At 31.6% G+C, this 18,887-nt stretch overlaps 1 protein-coding gene across 1 annotated transcript in view; it reads right to left on the bottom strand.

Annotated features, from left to right (window-relative positions):
- Window positions 1–16,154, bottom strand: part of LOC124536134 (zinc transporter ZIP11) — a 51,105-nt gene extending 34,951 nt beyond the window's left edge. Inside the window, exons 1-4 of the mRNA XM_047112591.1 lie at window positions 15,903–16,154; window positions 15,595–15,829; window positions 10,486–10,673; window positions 9,947–10,137 (exon numbers count right to left, since the gene is read on the bottom strand). Coding sequence (XP_046968547.1) covers window positions 9,947–10,137; window positions 10,486–10,673; window positions 15,595–15,829; window positions 15,903–16,010 — 722 coding nt within the window. The 5' untranslated portion in view covers window positions 16,011–16,154. The remainder of the gene's footprint in view (window positions 1–9,946; window positions 10,138–10,485; window positions 10,674–15,594; window positions 15,830–15,902) is intronic.
- Between the last annotated feature and the right edge of the window lie 2,733 nt (window positions 16,155–18,887).

Genomic DNA, 18,887 nt, shown 5'->3' with positions numbered 1-18,887 from the left:
TACTCGGGCGCCACCCTCCGCTCCTCAGGGCCATCCGACCACCTCGGGCCTGCCGGTACACCGCTAGCTTGCCACTTATCTACATGAGTACGAGACACGGTTAACTGCTAACAGTTATTGGTTCGTACATCGCTCTTCTCGGAATATGACAAATAAATTGCCGCAGTGAGTGTTCTTGTGATGTCTGAGAACATCACTTGTGTATTAACATATTTTTATCTCCTATCCTCATTCATAAATTAAGAAAAGGTAAACATTTTTGTATAGTTTATCGTCTATCGTTCTGTCTTCCCATGAGAGAGTTTAATTTCTTTGTTAACTCCAAAGTTAAAAGTACATGCAAATGGCTATAATAGATTGATACTTTTATTGAGATGTTAGTTTTTGTATTTTGCGGTAGTTTGTATCAGACTTAGTGAGAATTATTCGTATAATGAGATATAAGTAGATTTGCATAATAAGCAAGAAACAATGAAATTGTTAACAGGATAGTATAGTTATCTCATTTCCCGCCATCATCCAGAGCAAGCGATCAACTTTTTCTGCCCAGACCTGAATTACCGCCGTCTGATAATATTTAACTCATATCTGCATGATATATTGTTTTTGGTCGTCTTCGCAAAACGAAGTGGAAACATTCGTAATTACGTAAAGATTAGACGAATTATTTAGAAAAGTTTGTCTTAAGAGATAATTCTTGGAAAAAAATCCAATTTATTATAGTTTTGGAATAACATACAGTCTATTATAAAATTCCAAGGGAAAACCACGGGGGTCTTTTAGGCATCTCCAGCCCAAGTTCCAGGAAAGCGTTGTTGGACGACGAGGTGTTTTATTGTCTACATTTTATTTAAATTGCAATTAAAATAAAACGAGAGGTAGACGAATAGTTTCTGGTTATTTTATTAACGAAAAAGTAAACATTTCAATAGCACTACACATTATAAGCTTATATGACTCGATGGATGATATTTATGAGGAAATTTGTTTATTATTTTAAGACAAAACCTACCAAACAGTATTTAATGAATATAAAAAATAGGCAGAATATAACTAGCTAAAGCTTTGTAACCTTCTGTATTTCTATTTAACAACATTAACTTAATACTTATAATATAAACTCTTTTAAGAAAAAGGAAAGATATACAACATCATACTGTGCGTAATATTGTGTGTAATTATTTATGTATTTTTTATTTTTCTTTTATCTGACAAATATTTAATGATATCAAAAAATGAGCATGATGTGTAAAAACTAATAACTAGTTGATCATATTTGTTAGTAGTATATGTGATCATAATGTTTATTGGTTTTTCAAGAGCGCGAGAAATTTTAAGTGACGTAGGTAATTTAACGATCAAAGCCACAGCTCATATGTCATTCAGGATTCAGAACGTTATACTTCAAACTTTCGAGAGTCACTCCTTTGCTGGGATTTTTGAATCGGAGGGATGATTAATTTAACAAAAGTTTTGAAAATGAGAGGAGAATGGAGAAACATAAAAAAGTAATATATTCGGGGGTCGTCAGTAAATCTGACTTTACATAGCGTTTTTCTATACTTATTCTGTGCGTTTTTTTATTACAGCTGAGATGGATTGTATTATTTTACAAATACTATTATTTAAAAAAAAAAAAAGACTAACTAAAGACATTTTTCAACGACAGGATATCTCAGTGAGATAAAAACATGGTTTGTAGTCAACATTCTTAGCTACTTAAATCGGACAACTAAGGCTTAGGTAGTATAGGTTTCGAAATCTATTGAATAAACGCAAAGTTTTGAGAGCGGCTTATAAGTAATTATCAAGTACATTTTTTTTATCTAAAATATAGTTTTGTTTTGAGTAAACTGTAAGTAGAAGAAGTCTCGAGATCAAAGACTATTAAAATAATACACATAGCAGAAATTTCGTTAGAGTGTTGGCTCTGTGTGACAGAATACAACGATTTAACTGAATACTTTTCAATCTCAATCTTGGCGCCAGCACCACTGAGTTCTTGTACTTTATAAATCATTTTTTAATAATATACTTAAGCCCTGAAACGAATTTAAAGCAGCGTACATACGCTCTACAGCTTCTTCTTAAGAGGAAAAGTATTTCAGCGACCGGAAATGTATGTTCATTTAATAAAAAAAACAGTTATTCGGATAAGATAGGTACATAGGCTGTTTCTTGAAGGGACAAAGCGGCACTAACAATGCGAAATAAGTTAAGTCCTTTACACTGGCTCACTCTTTCATTCGCCGAACCGAAACACTTTCTGTGTTACGGTTTAATATACAAAGTTCAATAAAAAAACATAAAAATGAGGATACAAATTGTGTTGCTTTTATTACTCTTTATACATGGTTTCGTTCGCTTTCTTAAGGTATATAATTGTGAAAGCAGCATCCGTATACACTTTTAATATAAATTTTTCCTTGTATGATACTTATCGATGTGGTGATTACGCAAAATTTGTAATTATATTTCATTCAATATGTCGGAAGCGGTGCAATTTTATATAAAGATTTTTTAATGTACGCTAGAATTTTGAATTAGCTTTTAATTTATTGGTTACCACCGTTGCATTTGAATATAAGAGAAAACATAACAAACATTTATAATTTTTTGCTATTTTGGAGTGTGTTTATAACTCAATATAATGTTAATTTATCCTTGTAGATATTTAAAGTAAATTAAATGGAAGCAATCGCGTACTTAGGTAAAACAAAACTTACATAATGTATTAAATACATAACCAAATCCTTTTTATTGATGGGGCTTTGCATGCCTATTTGAATGTCTCCACAACTACCATCCATCAACTAAACATTTCTTCAGCTGGCAAACTGCAATATAAGTGGGTAAGCCAGTGTTACAGATAAAAGTGACAATTATTGTAGACCCTGTATATCGCAAAACATAGTATAAAAATTGATATATATTCTTTACAGTACTAGTATGGGGCAAAAGCGTCAGTTTCCCATACAATAACATTTGCTGCTTTCTGAAAATCATTCTGATCGTTTATCGGTAATAGAAAAGTCTTATAACAACATTTCAAGTTACACTAACAAGGAAACAATCTAATATGCAACACTTTCTTTAAAATATAAGGTTGAATACGACTTTAATTCTACTTATATTATAAATGCGAAAGTTTGTCATGTCATGTCATGTCATGTCATGGGTGTATGTATGTTTGTTACTCTTTCACGATAAAACTACTAAACGGATTTGGATGAAATTTCACAATAATATAGGTTATACATCAGAATAACACATAAGCTACATTTATAGTGATATTATGTAATATTGTTATAATATAACGATATATATCAACTATCAAGTACCCCGTGTGAGGCCAGGACGGGTCGCTAGCAAGTTATAATGGCGCCTAAGACGTTTACAAGAGCAAAGTCGCGCGATAAAGTTGATGCGACAAATGAGCATAACGTTATGTGGATAACATTTGTTCTATGATTGTTTTTTTTAACGATGAGTATAATGGAACGAGTAGGTAGCTCAAAATTATTCCGTTAAGTATGTTTCACGCTATACAAATATCAAGTGAACTTCATAAAACGAACTAATTTATGCGTTCAAGCGACTATGTATTTAGTACAGTAACTATATAACGACAACCACGCCTCAATAGTTTTTGTTAATATAAAAATTATCATATTATTTAAAGGACCGAAATTTTGCACACTTTCCGTTTTAGATACATACATCTTATTAACAACAGAAGCTATTGATTCTGAAGTTATTTATTTATTTATTTAGAAAATCGTTCTAAAGATATAAAAAATGTTAAAATGACAATTTATTTCAATCATATTTTCATAGTTCGACGACGTTTAACTTATTTACTATTACATATACGTAAAATATATTGTCCATGTGAATATACACTTTTGAATCATATTAGTCTGTGAGATCAGCTCGGAAAATTTTGAGATTATTTATCAATAAATAATTTATATATTTATAAAGGTAATATAATTATCGACCTATTTTTAATCAAGCCACAGAGTTAGACTTGCAGTTGTGACATATAGGTTCTAAAAATAACAATCTGTTACAAATAGTGACACATGGACGGCTTGCGGATCTCTTTTCGTATGTAACAGAAATAGATGCATTGTGTCTTGAGGAAATGCCAATTATACGAATCAGTATTATAATTATGAAGAGATCAAGAAACTTCAGAGTTAGAGCTCACTCTGAAATTCATTTCGTAATAATCGACTTCGCCTTTTTCGAAAATGTCTACGAGGCTGTGAATTGGCAATATTTAACGGTTATGAATAGGTACTCTGGGGCACCCACGCGGCGGTATAGACGACGCGACAAATTGTCAAGGTTGACTTCAATGATACGACGTGCCGGCGGATTTTTCAGTGAAATAGTTTCACCAAACGGCGTCGGCGGCGGTGACGGCAACGTCTGTGCCGGCGCGGGTCGATGCCCTCACCCGCCACGCGATTTGGCTCCACTCGCCGCATCTACAAATGAACCGTCTTCGCCAATTCTAGTACCGCGTCTCCTCTCTTATGATCAAACGAAAACTTATACTTAATATCATTTAGTTTAGACTAATCTTGAAACGACGGCTTTAACAAAGAAAATTTTGCATAATATATCCAATAAGTCGATTCTCTAATGACATTAGAACCTTCATGAACGTTATTTTCTTTTGTTAAAGCATCCTTTAACAATTCTAATAAAATTATGTTTCAAAAATGTTATATTTTTAGCCGAAAAACTAATTTAACATTAGGTACGAATAAAAATTTAAAACGCTCCCAAAAAATTGGCATCATCGCTGCAAACCGCATTGAATTGACATTTTCGACGATCCACCCGTAATGTATGTCAGCTTTAATCAGTGCTGAAACAGCGCGTTAAACGTTTCATAATCACTTATTGACAAAATTAACTCTAGCAGTAGGCGTCGCGATCACCATGCAGACACAGTAAGTAGGCGTGTGACGGCTCCTCCATGCCAAACGATCGATGAGACGAGACGATACAATTTCCCAGTTTTTTTCTTTCACAAAATATAGATTATTTATAGCTTACGAAATGGTCCGAGCCGCGACAGTTATGACCGACCGTCTACATTATAAAAGTGAAATTTACAAAAACGCGATGATATTACAATTTGACAACTTTCCGATGTTATTTCAAAGCAGTAACTCGTTTCGTTTAGTCACACAACAGACATTTCTTTAGAAAAAAGTTATTATATCTTATTTAAGATTAAGCATCCTATTAAAAAGTAATACATTTAATTGATTTATAAATACATACTTAAATCGTGTAACGTAAAGATGAAGCTTTATGACATAATGAAGAAATATATGATGATATGGTTTAGTCATTTTCTTCTAATAATGGTATCTACTAAAGATACAGGATATGACGCTTGGAAATTCTTTAACAGAATGAAAAAAATAGAGCCTAATCTAATTGGAATCTAGTCCGTGATGAGTTCATAGCGCAACTAGTTTTATTCTGCTCACGCCAAGTTATCAATGAAATTCCTGCAACGGCGCCCTCCGGTGCCTCGCGTTCCTTCTGACGTAACAAAATGGCGACGCATTATACGTCGAATCGTGCGCACAATAGACTTTACCATAATTGGTAATTATTGAAAAACATTAATCTTTCAGTAATATTGAGGTTACTTTGCAATTAAACTATATGTTTAACTAGTAATCGCCTTTATTTATTGCTATATAAAGGTATACCTATATTTTATGCGTAGACATCAGAGATACATGTATTTTAGCCTAAATGTAATAAAATAGAAATTAATACCTGATTTTATTGATTAAATGCTATTTTTATTAATTTCTATTATATAACGTGGATAATATAATATGTGGGAGAAAAATTGTATTAGTGTTGTCACATTACAAGTGGCGCCATCTATTTGAGGAGACAAACAAGCTACTATGGTTTGACGTTACGAAACAAAATAATTGAAAATAAATAGTCGACAAGCTTTTAGGTTCTACCGTTAGATGACGGTATTAGTTCACTGTTGTAGTGTTAGTGGTGAAAAAGAGATCGCGCTGTACGTTCGTATAAAAATATTTAAAAAAATAAATAGTTTTGCCGATGAGATGAGATTCCGAAGTGCTTGAATCGATTATTTATCTATTCGTTGACGCTATCTTTCTGATAAAATTTGAAAAGGCTTTTGTAAACAGCGTAATATAATAATCATCGTTTTAAGATAGATAAACTTAACTGACCAAGGTGATTCCTACCAAATTACATCGAATTTATGTAACACACCCAATGATAATCTAATAAACAGATAATATGTTATACCCATACTAAACAACAGAAAAAAGTGTGCCGCGCAGGGGACCGTTTATTTTACATTTCGTTACAAGTAGAAAGGATAGCTTGATAAAAACAATAAGTAAAAGAGATATCTAGGTGTTTTAATTACGCAAAACGTATTACTACATAATTATGATGTATTTTAACGTATTACTGGCATAATTATGATGAAAACGACTAAAAGCAAACGTCCCTATTAGGACGTTTTCTAGTCTTCACTTTTTGCGCGTTAATGACATATCTGTTTACTAGAACATCATTGAACACACCTAATTCGGTACAGAAAAGTATTCCTTATTACCATTGTGCATTGGCTAACATGATATTTAAGAATACGGTATTTAATATTCAGCTGCTCTTCCCAAATTCTATTTCTCCTAACATATTTCGAAATTCGATTCGAATAAAAAACCTTATAAACAAAACACAACGAAATATCTGCAACTATTGCTGTTCATAGAAACACCACTTTGAATGGGATCAAATTAAAATTCCCTGTGTATTCACTAGCTTTATTACAAATAGTTTAGTTAATTGTGTTGTTTTGTTTCGTTTAAGTATTGCCAGCTAAATTAGAATCAATTAATCTTATCCTAGGCTAGGATGGATGCGAGTAGCCCAAGAACGATCTCAGTGGCGTGCAATTGGAGAGGCCTATGTCCAGCAGTGGACGGAAATGGGCTGATGGATTGGATTGGAATCTTATCCTATGAAGTTGAAATATTAGATTTTGGTTTGCACAGCAGTCAACAACCCAGAACCGAGATTTTGTATACACTATACAATGTATTTTTAAGTAGATTTATTATTTTTGCCAATCATATTTGCAAAGTACTATATGATTGTTATGATGAGTTAAGGATGAACCATATTCATTCTGTAATAAAAACCCGTCATAAGGACAGATTTTTAGTCTGTATATTATATTATGAAAACGGAAATACAAGTAGATTTTAATTAATAACCATAATTAACGCATCCCATTTCAATGGAGTCTTTCGTCTAAGTCGAAACTAATGATGTTCGTTTCTAATATCAATTATCAATACCATGACAACATTTTGAAATGCTTGATTTCAAATTATTTTTCTAGAAGTTAGTAAATTTATTAGAAATGAACAATTTTAATGCTTAATGGAGGAATGTGCCATCGTGACTAGATCAATACTGAACTGTCTATTGGTTACACCGTTTGCTAATATTTGATATTTGTACGACTTTTTACAACGATTATTTTTCTGGGCGCTTAGAAATTCAAAGTTAAATGGTTATTTGTAATATGCATTACATAAGTATAAAAAATATTTACCTAGTCTTTTTATACTATTATTTCAAATGCATCTATTATTTATACATATTTTTTTTGTTTTAGATTTTAGGTTTAAACGAAAAAAAAAGGAAGAAATAAAGTGTGATCTTATCTGTATAAAATATTATTATTGATAGAAATCGCAGATTTTATTGTACCTGGTAATTTTTTAATCAAGTTTCCTCTGACTTGTTGCTTACAGTTACAATACCTATAATACGTAAAAAAAGCTTTTGTTTTCATTGTCATGATGGATATTATCCATCGTCTTTCATGATCATTAAGTAAAGTAACAGCCTTTAATTTTCCACATCTGGGATAAGGCCTCCTCTTCCATTAAGGAGAGGGTTTGGAACATATTGTTCATATATGCTTCACAGGGGTTGTGATGGATGTAAATGAGAAGCGTTATACTTCACGGATCAGTCTCCAGTAGCAAGTATCATTTGCTTATAATATTTCCTGCTGATTGGTCAGTACTTAAAAAAAGCTAAAATAGCCGAAATTTTATCAACACTTACTAAGTAATAACATATGGGAGTACATATTTACGTTTGGAATACTTCTTGTATGCATTTCAATAATTTATTTTTACAGAGGTTTTCAGGTAGGATTCTTTATAAAATGAGTCAGTAACTTAACTATTTTACGAACGAATATTTTTAATATATACAGAAAACAATTGATGTTATAGGTTGGCGGACGAGCATATGGCCCCCCTGATGGTAAGTGGTCACCATCGCCCATAGACAATGACGCTGTAAGAAGTATTAACTATTCCTTACATCGTCAATGTGCCACCAACCTTGGTAACTAAGATGTTATGTCCCTTGTGCCTGTAGTTACACTGGCTCGCTCACCCTTCAGACCAGAACACAATACTGAGTACTGTTATTTGGCGGTAGAATAACTGATGAGTGGGTGGTACCTACCCAGATGGGCTTGTACAAAGCCCTACCACCAAGTATAACGCTTTTGCCCCATACTAGCACTGTAAGGAATATATACCAGGTCTTATTATATGCTTTGCGATATACAGGATCTACTATAATAGTAACTTGTGTTTGAAACACTGGCTTACCCACTTATATTGCAGTTTGCCAGCAAAAGAAATGTTTAGTTGATGTATGGTAGTTGTGGAGACATTCAAATAGGCATGCAAAGCCACATCAATAAAAAGGATGTGATTATGTATTTAATACATTATGACGGGCTTGCACAAAGCCCTACCACCAAGTAAAACAAACTTGAAATTTTACAAAATAATTACAGTTACAACACACAACTTAACAATACTGAAGACGATTGTGTAATAACTTTTTAAATATAGTTTAATTTTCCGCGGTAATCTTGATTATACTTAAACTACATAACTATATGATACTAATATGATACTTTTACTAGAATAAATATAATGAAAGTCTATATATAGTACTTACGGAAGTGTTCTAGTAGATTATACACAGGCACACTTAATGTGTGTGTACATACAAACACACGTTAATTATAATTGTTATATACATACATAGATATTTTTATTACCAGACAATATCTGATAATGCACGTACATTAGACAGAGAAGAGTAGTAGTTGAATTAAATTTAAATTGGTTCAATTACCATCGTTATAATATATATAATAAAATTAAACGTTCAATTTCCTTAAAAATGAAATATAGTTCTAAGAACAAACTTACGTAAATACGTAAGTTTGTTCCTTATGCTCTTAACTTCTGACCGATCACCGTGAAATTATGCGTACACGTTGTCAGCCGAAGCCACGGACGGCAACTAGAACTAGTTTCGGAAGTCTTTTAAAAAAGTATTAAAATGTCTATGAGAAAATTCTGTCTTCTAAGAGAGTAAGCTGATACACAATGACTGCTGAAAGCCTCTCTATATATCGATTTGAAAGACGTTGGTTGTTAAGAAAACCCTGTTAACCTACTACAACTAAACGAAGAGGGGTAGTACGGTTATAAGTAGAACATAAAGTTGAGACAATTTAACGTTATAAATATTCTCTTATTTAATGACGTCACTGAATAATTCATTTTAATGCAGTTATGTTATTTTAAGTTGTCGCATATGTAAATATATTTAAAATATAATAGTGTTAGTTAGTACTAATAAAACTTAGTAAGTTGCATCTGTAGTACTATTTTTATAGTAATATCATGTTGCATGTGGCGGCTTGTATATTTTTGTTCATCCTAATCTTATCTGTTCTTAATTAATTTTAACAAGGGAATCACATATTTTAACATTTAGTACATAAAATGACACTAACCTGGCACTATGGAACGAGGCTTGCGAGGAAGACGCTGCAGCGCCGAATCCGACGCCCACCGCCAGCCCCTCGGGTATGTTGTGGACGGTGATGGCGACCACGAGGAGCATTATTCTCTTCCACTGCGACTGACGCGCTTCTAACGCGCGCGCCACACTGTCGCGACGATCACCTTCGCCTCCGTCTGTTTTCTGAAATTTAAAAAACAAAATTTTTACATAACAACTTTATTCAATATGTTAGGTTATTTTTTTTGGGTGAGTCGAGTTCATTCTTTTAGGATAATCATGATTCTACGGGGATGAACGTGGACCTTAAATTAAAACCGTAGCTTAAATCTGCTCTAATCTAAATTTTTACCAGCGGTATGAGTTCATTTCGTGCTTTATTAAGGGAAACAATGTGAGGGAAAACCGCCATAACTTCTAAAGAAGAGGTCATGATATAACCCAGTGAAAATGTTGAAATGGCACTAGGTGAAATAATTCTCAAACGAAAAATGTGATCGGAATAGATGATACTAATTAGATTATACGAACCAATGAATTCTGAGAATGATGGTGACCACGCCGCCTCTGCGCAGTGTGCTGATTCGTTATGCAGTCCGCGAAGTCAGCTGGCTGCGTCTCCATCGTAAGCAGTGTAGGGTTCGATGACCGCCTGTTCAGAGCTGTCATCATTTCCAGATCTTCGATTTTCTCTTTGGAATTGTTGGTTTTTGTTATTGCTGAGAATTAAACAATTAATACATAAGCATTTGATTGATTCGTGTAAACTGCAATATTTACAAATAAATTCAGTTTATATTTCATCTGAAACGTTTCTCAAATTACACCGGGGTGACAATAAGATTTATCAATATAAGCAAACTACCCAATAGTGGACACCACGGCCCATAAACTATTGGTACCATACGAAAAATAATCATCCTTATATCGTCAATGCGCCATCAACCTATGGAACTGAGATGTTTTATCCGTTATACCGTAGTTACACAGGCTCACTCGCCTTTCTAACCGAACAACAAAACAAAGCATTGCTGATTGGCTATTAATAAGTCATATTTAGATGATACCTATCCAGACGAGGTAGCACGATAAACGATAAAGATATAGGTATATATATATATATATATATATAACCTATGTATTTTAGAAATATTTCATTATATACATTTCCCTAATATTATCTATTATATTATTATTAAGATTATAAAAAAAGAAATCTGCAGATCGTGTTAGATTAAAAAACTTTTACTGGAAAATTTGACTGACAGTCAATTTCCAAGAATGAAAAAAACAATCATAATTTGAAAATTGGAGAGTCGCCATGTATGTTGCATGTTTCATTTGCCTGCATAAATATCAAAATACCCGCATAAATATGCAATCACGAAATAATAGACATTCTTTGAAACGAGCTAATTAACAGTATTTAGGTTGTTTTTAGTTTCAATATTTTCCTGAACACAAGATTATAAAGGAATAAGAAATTTAAAAAAAAAATCCATGAGAGAAAGATAAGTATAAATAATATACACATACAACTAATCTAACGTACAAAACTACGTTCAGTGAAGGCTCAGCTAGTCTGCGACGCTGAATTGTGTTTACTACAAAAGGTTTTACGGATACGAAACTTCAACATAAAATTTTTGTTCATTAATTCGTATTTGAATCAGCCTAAAACATAAACATAAAACAACACAGAACTCAATGCACCTCTGATCTATCTATTTTAACGTTATTTAAACTGAAATCAAGAATGCACAGAAGTCATATAACGTCAGTTTGTTAACGATATACGTATTCCATCTACACATATTACTATATTAATATAAAGAGCCATTCATTGTCAATAAAAGATAACATGGTCTTGAATAAGTCGCCCGTCAGGAGCACGTGTTACAAGCTCCTCTCATCCCTGATAAGATAGAAGAAATCTTAACGTGCATAAATCTCGTTTATTATTTAAACTAACTGTTCGCGTAAGTTGAACAGTTAATTTAATACAGGTGTATATTAAGAATTTCATTTTATTGGCGTTATTTATAGCAGTTATGGTTATAAAATGTGCAAATAATTCTTAGATTTCTCTCACACATTCCCCATTCCTAAGTAAATGTATTTTTTTTTCTATTTAGAAATTTTTAAAATTAAAGGTCATTCAATAAATCTTGTCAAAGTTATTCATACTATTAAAAATATTAGGGAGACTTTTTTGCTAAAATAGCGAGTCAATTCAATCCAATTTAATTCTTAGTTTTGCTAACATGGCAAAGATTATAAAGTAGCGATTCAATTGAGATCAGTCAACAGTCACAGTAGTGTGCGCGATCGTAATTATACAAATTATTACAGGGTATCTAATAATTTACTAAAAATCGGTAAAAAATGTTTTCTTATTTAATTTTTATACCGTGCTTTTGAATTCTATACTGATATTAAAATGCAAATTTGTCTCTCTGTCTGTTGCGCCATTTATTTATGGCTAAACAACTGAACCGTATTGGATAAAATTTGGTGTGAATCAAGCTTTAGCTCCAAGAAAGGAAAAGGAAACAAATGCTTCTTATTACATCTAGTAACCTGATTACTGCCCCTCTACGTAAACGAGGCCTAAGCTGCGGGCTAAAACTATTATTTATATAAAGTAGGATTTAAAACACATTTGGGAAAAATTGCATGTAATTTTAGTTTAGTCTAAAAACATTAGAACCGAAGAATATAAAAAATTTGTTTGTTGTGATTAACGAAAGAACAGAAGATTGGCGATTTCTAGACTTTACTGACGAACAGTATATGAAGACAAATATCTTTACTTAATTAAATACGGCGACGACTTCCTCATTTACAAAGTAATACACAATGAACAATTATCCATGTAAATTATATTAATATATTAAAAGTATAATTAATAAAAAATTTAATTAAACAAATCTCTTACAATAAAAGAAATTAAAAACCTTGGTAGTTTTTATAATCCCCAAAAAAATGAACACATTTATAAGGGACACTTTCCACGTGAATCATGTCTAGCTAAAAATCAACGAGAATGAAAAGATATGAAATTAAATAGCGTTGCTTATACAAAAAGAAAACCGTCCCTCAGTCCACGTAAAGGCTTAATCTGCCCCAACTCGTCTCGCTCGTGACGGTATGCAGTCCCATCGGATTGTGAGAGTGAAGAAATAGAGAGTGCCCTAGTATTATCTCTTTTGAAAATTAATGCCTCGACCGAAATCAGTCAGAAGGAGATCATCATTATGCAACAAAAAATTTAAAACTAAATCATTATAAATAACGCACGACACTGTATTTTATTATCATTAGGAATACTATAATTTAACCGTTACTACTTGGTAGTAGGGTTTTGAGCAAGACTGTCTAGGTAGGTCTCATTTAGTCATCACATATCCTATAGCCAAACTAAGAACTGTTGTATTCGAGTTGGAAGGTTGCGTAACCAAGTGTAAGTAGCTAGGCAAAAGTTGCCCTTTGTAACATCTTATTTTTAGTTCCCTAGGCTGGCGATGCATCAGCAATGTTAATAATGCTTAATGTTTTTATGGTGCTAATGTCTATGAGTGCTGGTGACTACCTAACATCATGTGGCCTATTTACTCGTATATGTATAGCGTAACTGTATTATGAAAATAAAAAAATATATATCGATATACGAGTTATATTTAATTACAGTTTTCGGATTTAAAATTGCTTGAAAAAAATTGTTTCATACTATTTCAAAATAGTATCCTTCAAAACGATTGTCTGTTTGAATGTATGTATAAATTATACCCACGAAACATACACTCAGGTGCACATTAAATAACTATCTATTTTGAGAGTTACAGTTGGCTATCAAGAACTTACTTTTGCATATTATGTTTACAAAAACGAGATGGCATTATTACATCTGCACCTTAACCAAAGATAGTAGGCAAACTCGGGGAGTACTACACAAAATATTCATATACTTAATTTGTGTGCAATTAAAAAAAAAATCATCATCATCATCATCATCAACAGCCTGTAAATTCCCACTGCGGGGCTAAAGGCCTCCTCTCCCTTTGAGGAGAAGGTTTGGAACATATTCCACCACGCTGTTCCAATGTGGGTTGGTGGAATACACATGTGGCAAAATTTCTATGAAATTTGTCACATGCAGGTTTCCTCACGATGTTTTCCTTCACCGCTGAGCACGAGATGAATTATAAAGACAAATTAAGCACATGAATCAGCGGTGCTTGCCAGGGTTTGAACCCGCAATCATCAGTTAAGATGCACGCGTTCTAACCACTGGGCCATCTCGACTCGTAAAAAAATACCGTGCAAAAATGTGATAAAATTTAAGCAATAGTAATTTTAAATTATGCCTTCTTAAACTGATTTTAAAAATAAATAAAATTAATTGAAAACCTGTATAATCTTACGGCAAATTCATGAAGTGTTAAATCACAAATAAGTAATCTTTAAGTAATCAGAACATAGTTTTGATAGTACGCTAAATAATTTGTACATCATAAAAAGGTGATAACAAAAAGATTACATTTATAAGTAGGATTGCTCGTATAACTTCAAAGGCTCTATTTCAACATTTATTATTTAAATTTAATATTGTATGGTAGCATTTCCTAATATATGGCTAATTAGTGAGTGATTATTGGATGGGTCCTGTCTATCCCGTGTGCCGACTTGATGAAGATATAAAAGTTTTTAATATATTTACTATAAATAAATTGAACAAACAAAACTCATTGCAATTACAGTGACTAAAATTTAAATTGATGCTAGAACAACAAAAAATATCTCAGTCCCATAGAGCCTTAACTTTAGCCTAAAGCTATCTTTATAATATAAATCTTTACAATAAAAAGCTAAAGGTGATTTCTGAATGTGAATATTTTGGTATATATTATATTTATAATTGTAAAAAATGTATAATATATGTATTTTTAATAGTGACACATGACAATTTTATATCAATGTTGAAAATTGTTCCAGCATTTTGTGTGTAGTTTATATTATACTATCTACCTAATGCTGTACAGGTATAATTAAGGTTTATATACAACTTTTATATTAAAAAATGGCCATAAAAATACAAAAATTCTTGTTCTTTATCAGCTAGGTTAATTTAAATATGTCTGCTCTTCCCTCCTATAATATGAATATATTAAACATAAAAACCTTTAATTTTTATTGATGATAATTTTTATTTGATACTTATTTTAAAAAGATTCTGTGTACTATTACATTTTAACTACTACTACAACTACTAATACCAGACTTATCATTATTAAAACTAATTAATTCATCAAAAAGGTAATGTTTATATTATTAATTTTAATGTGTCGGAATGTAAATATGAAACAGGAAATAAAAAAAATTGTTGTATGTACTAAACGGCCTTCAAGACAATATATATTATTTTAAATGTACCATATAATTTCAAGGAATTATTCATAAATGTAACAGGTTTTTTGTTTGTATATGAGGATATAATATTTTTGTAGGCTTATAATATATTAATTGACATTCAAAAAAATTTTTTGTCAAACAAATGTTTCAACTACTCAAAATGAAAATAAACACAAGTATACAATGATTTTTGTCCGATATATGCAAAAGATATAATAGTGTACTTACTCATCATCATATTAGTTGAATTTATGCCCAAATAATCCAAGAATCTGTCAGTTCCAAATACAAATACAGCTCCAAAAAGAAATCCCACTGCGACCGGGGCGAAAGCGTACTGCCCTTTATCTCCGTATAAACCAGATGCTTCACACATTTCAATAGCTGGCTCTAACAACGACCAATATGAAGCAGCTGTCATAACACCAGCTGCAAAACCCAATGACACATCCAGGAGTTTTCTCTAAAAAACATACAATTAAGTTAGGAAATGTCTCGAGAAAAATAAATAAACTTTAGTTAAGAAGACTACGTACATGTTTACCACGTATAAAAAACACACAACCGGCTCCTGCAGCAGTAAGTCCCCACGTGAATAGTGTTCCCAGGAGAGCCTGCGTCACTGCACCGTATCCCGGAATCATTTTTATATGATTTTTTAAGTAACCAATTTCCAAATTAAGTACTATTTATAACACATATTTCAAGTTATGTTTTCAATGTAAGTCAAAGTTATCTTTCACGATCTTTTTATACCTACACTCCACATGTTTACCGTCCTGACACGACTGACACATTCATAATATGACATTAGTGACGTTAGACGGTTAGAAATGTCTAATTCACAGTTGCGTTTTATTTTACAATAATAACAATATAACATTAAATATTAATGGTTCATAGTTTTAATAATACATTGTTTCATTCAGTATTTTGAAAACTATTTCAATACATAATATTATTAATAAATAGAAAAACGTGAAAACGGTGCGACGTTTCTCAAAACAATAAAAGCTTTAAACGTTTAATTAAACAAAAATAAACGAATCTGCAGTTGCTATCTTTTCAACACACTTTCATCGTTTTATTTCATTTCTCTGGTTCTTTAATTTTGACTAGGAATATCAAACTGCAAATTTGTACATTATTTTGCAAAAACAAAAATGGTTTACGTATTGTATCTATAAATTTATTTATTATGCCATTCAACCCACTTTAAATACCTACAACACAATTTCACTAATTCATAACAGATACGATACGTTCCAAATCCAACTTTAACCGAATCGCAACTGGCTCATTTTGTTAGAAAAATTGTAAAACGACAGACGTCACGATTCCATTACAAATCCACTAAAGCATTAACAAATAGTCGTGTTGAGTTGAGTTGTTGTGGTGATGAAACATCGTCTACCAATTTACCCTCCTGTAACACTTTTTTTATTTAATAAAAACTGAGTATGAGATAATGTTACCAGTTATATTTTCATGGTGTGTAGATTTATATTATATTTTTAGTGTATATTTATAATAATATAAATAAATATCGATATAATTATCATAGCAAAAATATAACGTTCAACATTACTATTTTAGTGCCTATGTTGGTAACATTGACGTCTTAAAGTCGTGAGGTTGGTAATGAATAATTACAAATTCCAATTATTTTAAGTTGTATATTTTTTCTTTTCCGAAATAGGATTCCTACCTCTTAAAACAATAACAAGTGATTCCGTGACTCTGTGGGTCTTTGGATCTCAGTTTTGAGTTAATCTAAAGAAATATTATGTTCACACTTTTTAAATCTGTCAATACATAATCAAAGTTAGTTTACTTTTATTCCATATGAAATTTATACCATTTGACTGTATATATTATTTCTTTTTAGGGCCTTTTCTTTATTATTATTTTACTACTTGATAATTTGTACTTAATATTTATGCATTAATAATATTGAACTGACGAATTAAACGTAATTGACGCTTAAATTTAAGATATCGAATTAGATTGGTCACGGAAGAGTATGCTAAATCGGTAACATGTTTTAATTATTAAACGATATTGTGAAATATATACACACTAACTAGAAAATTAATAATAAGCACTGTACGCCTATAGAAGAGGTGGATAATTTATATTATGCATAAAATATTGTTGCAATGCTTTTTATTATTTTGTTCTTAAATACTTATGTATGTTTAATTATTATTGTCGCAACAATCGAAATATATTCAGTTGTTTTAAATAGTAGTAATAGTAATTAAACATGATCTTTTTTTTCAGTGTGGACAGTCATTAAGCCGTAGATAGACCTCAGACCGTATATCTAGTGTCTCATTAGTAATTTAACATAAATAACTCGCGATAAAAATAATGAACACTGAGAGATATTACGTTTAAATAGAAACATTTTATTAATATTTTGGGCAGGTAGAGGTACTTAAGTTAAAAGAATTATGTAACATACTATATGCTTGACTTGAATGTAGGTCACTAACTGTGTGTACGTAAACAAATAAAGGGAGTTAGACTTAGCCTACTTTTAAGTATCGTAAGATTTGAAACTGTTCAAATAAATATAATTCAAATGACAGTATAATAAATTAGTTCAATCAATCAGGCCAAATGAAGACGGAAAAGTGTTTAGTAAAACTCTTCAATGCGTTTAAAAGATCTTCGAGTTTGGGCTACGTCTTGCAGAGTGACTGCAAAACATTTTGTTATTTATAAATAAATAAATATAAATATCGGACAACATCACATGCATTACTTTGATCTCAATGTAACTAGCTAAAGCACTTGTGGTATGGAAAAACAACCTAGAAAACTAATGAACTTTTTCTTCATCGACTCGGCCGGGAATCAAACCCAAAACCTTGAAGTGACGTAGCCGTGAAAACCTTCGTACACACTACTCGGCCACAGAGGTCGTCAATTTTTTATTTAACGATGATTAAAATTAATTATTATAACAAAGGCCTTACAAATGGATTCCCTTTCTCCGATTATATTTAAATTTGACAAAACAGCATTAACGATTTTTCAAGAACATTCGTATTTTTTTTAATTTTTTAATTAAAATATTTTATTACTTATTCTTTATGTAAGTATATTATGTCGTATACATATATATACATAGTCGTGCGTATCATCCGTTTGCCGTACAGACACGACCGTTTTCTGCTCAGTCACCAAAACTCACTACCAGAGTAATATTTTCTTTTTCTCATATGTTAAATAATACTAAATAACGTTATCTTAATAAGGTTAATTCATGTAATTAATTTAAGTACTTAACGCAATTTACATGTATAATAAAAACGGTATTTATAATAAACATTTAACTCGGTAGCATAATGTCTACGTGACTGATATCTTATAGAGATAAAACAGTTTGTATTACTTATAGAGATGCTGGCGGTATTTTCGAAACACCTATATTTGAAGTTTGACTTAGTTATACATATTTACAAGGTCGCGGTTTCTACTGGTAAAAAAATCTTACTGCTTATGTAGCCGAA

Source organism: Vanessa cardui, chromosome 16, assembly GCF_905220365.1.
Source record: "Vanessa cardui chromosome 16, ilVanCard2.1, whole genome shotgun sequence".
NCBI classification, from domain to species: Eukaryota; Metazoa; Arthropoda; class Insecta; order Lepidoptera; family Nymphalidae; genus Vanessa; species Vanessa cardui.
Note: the sequence above shows the minus strand (reverse complement) of the source record. Positions and strands in the feature narration are given on the sequence as shown.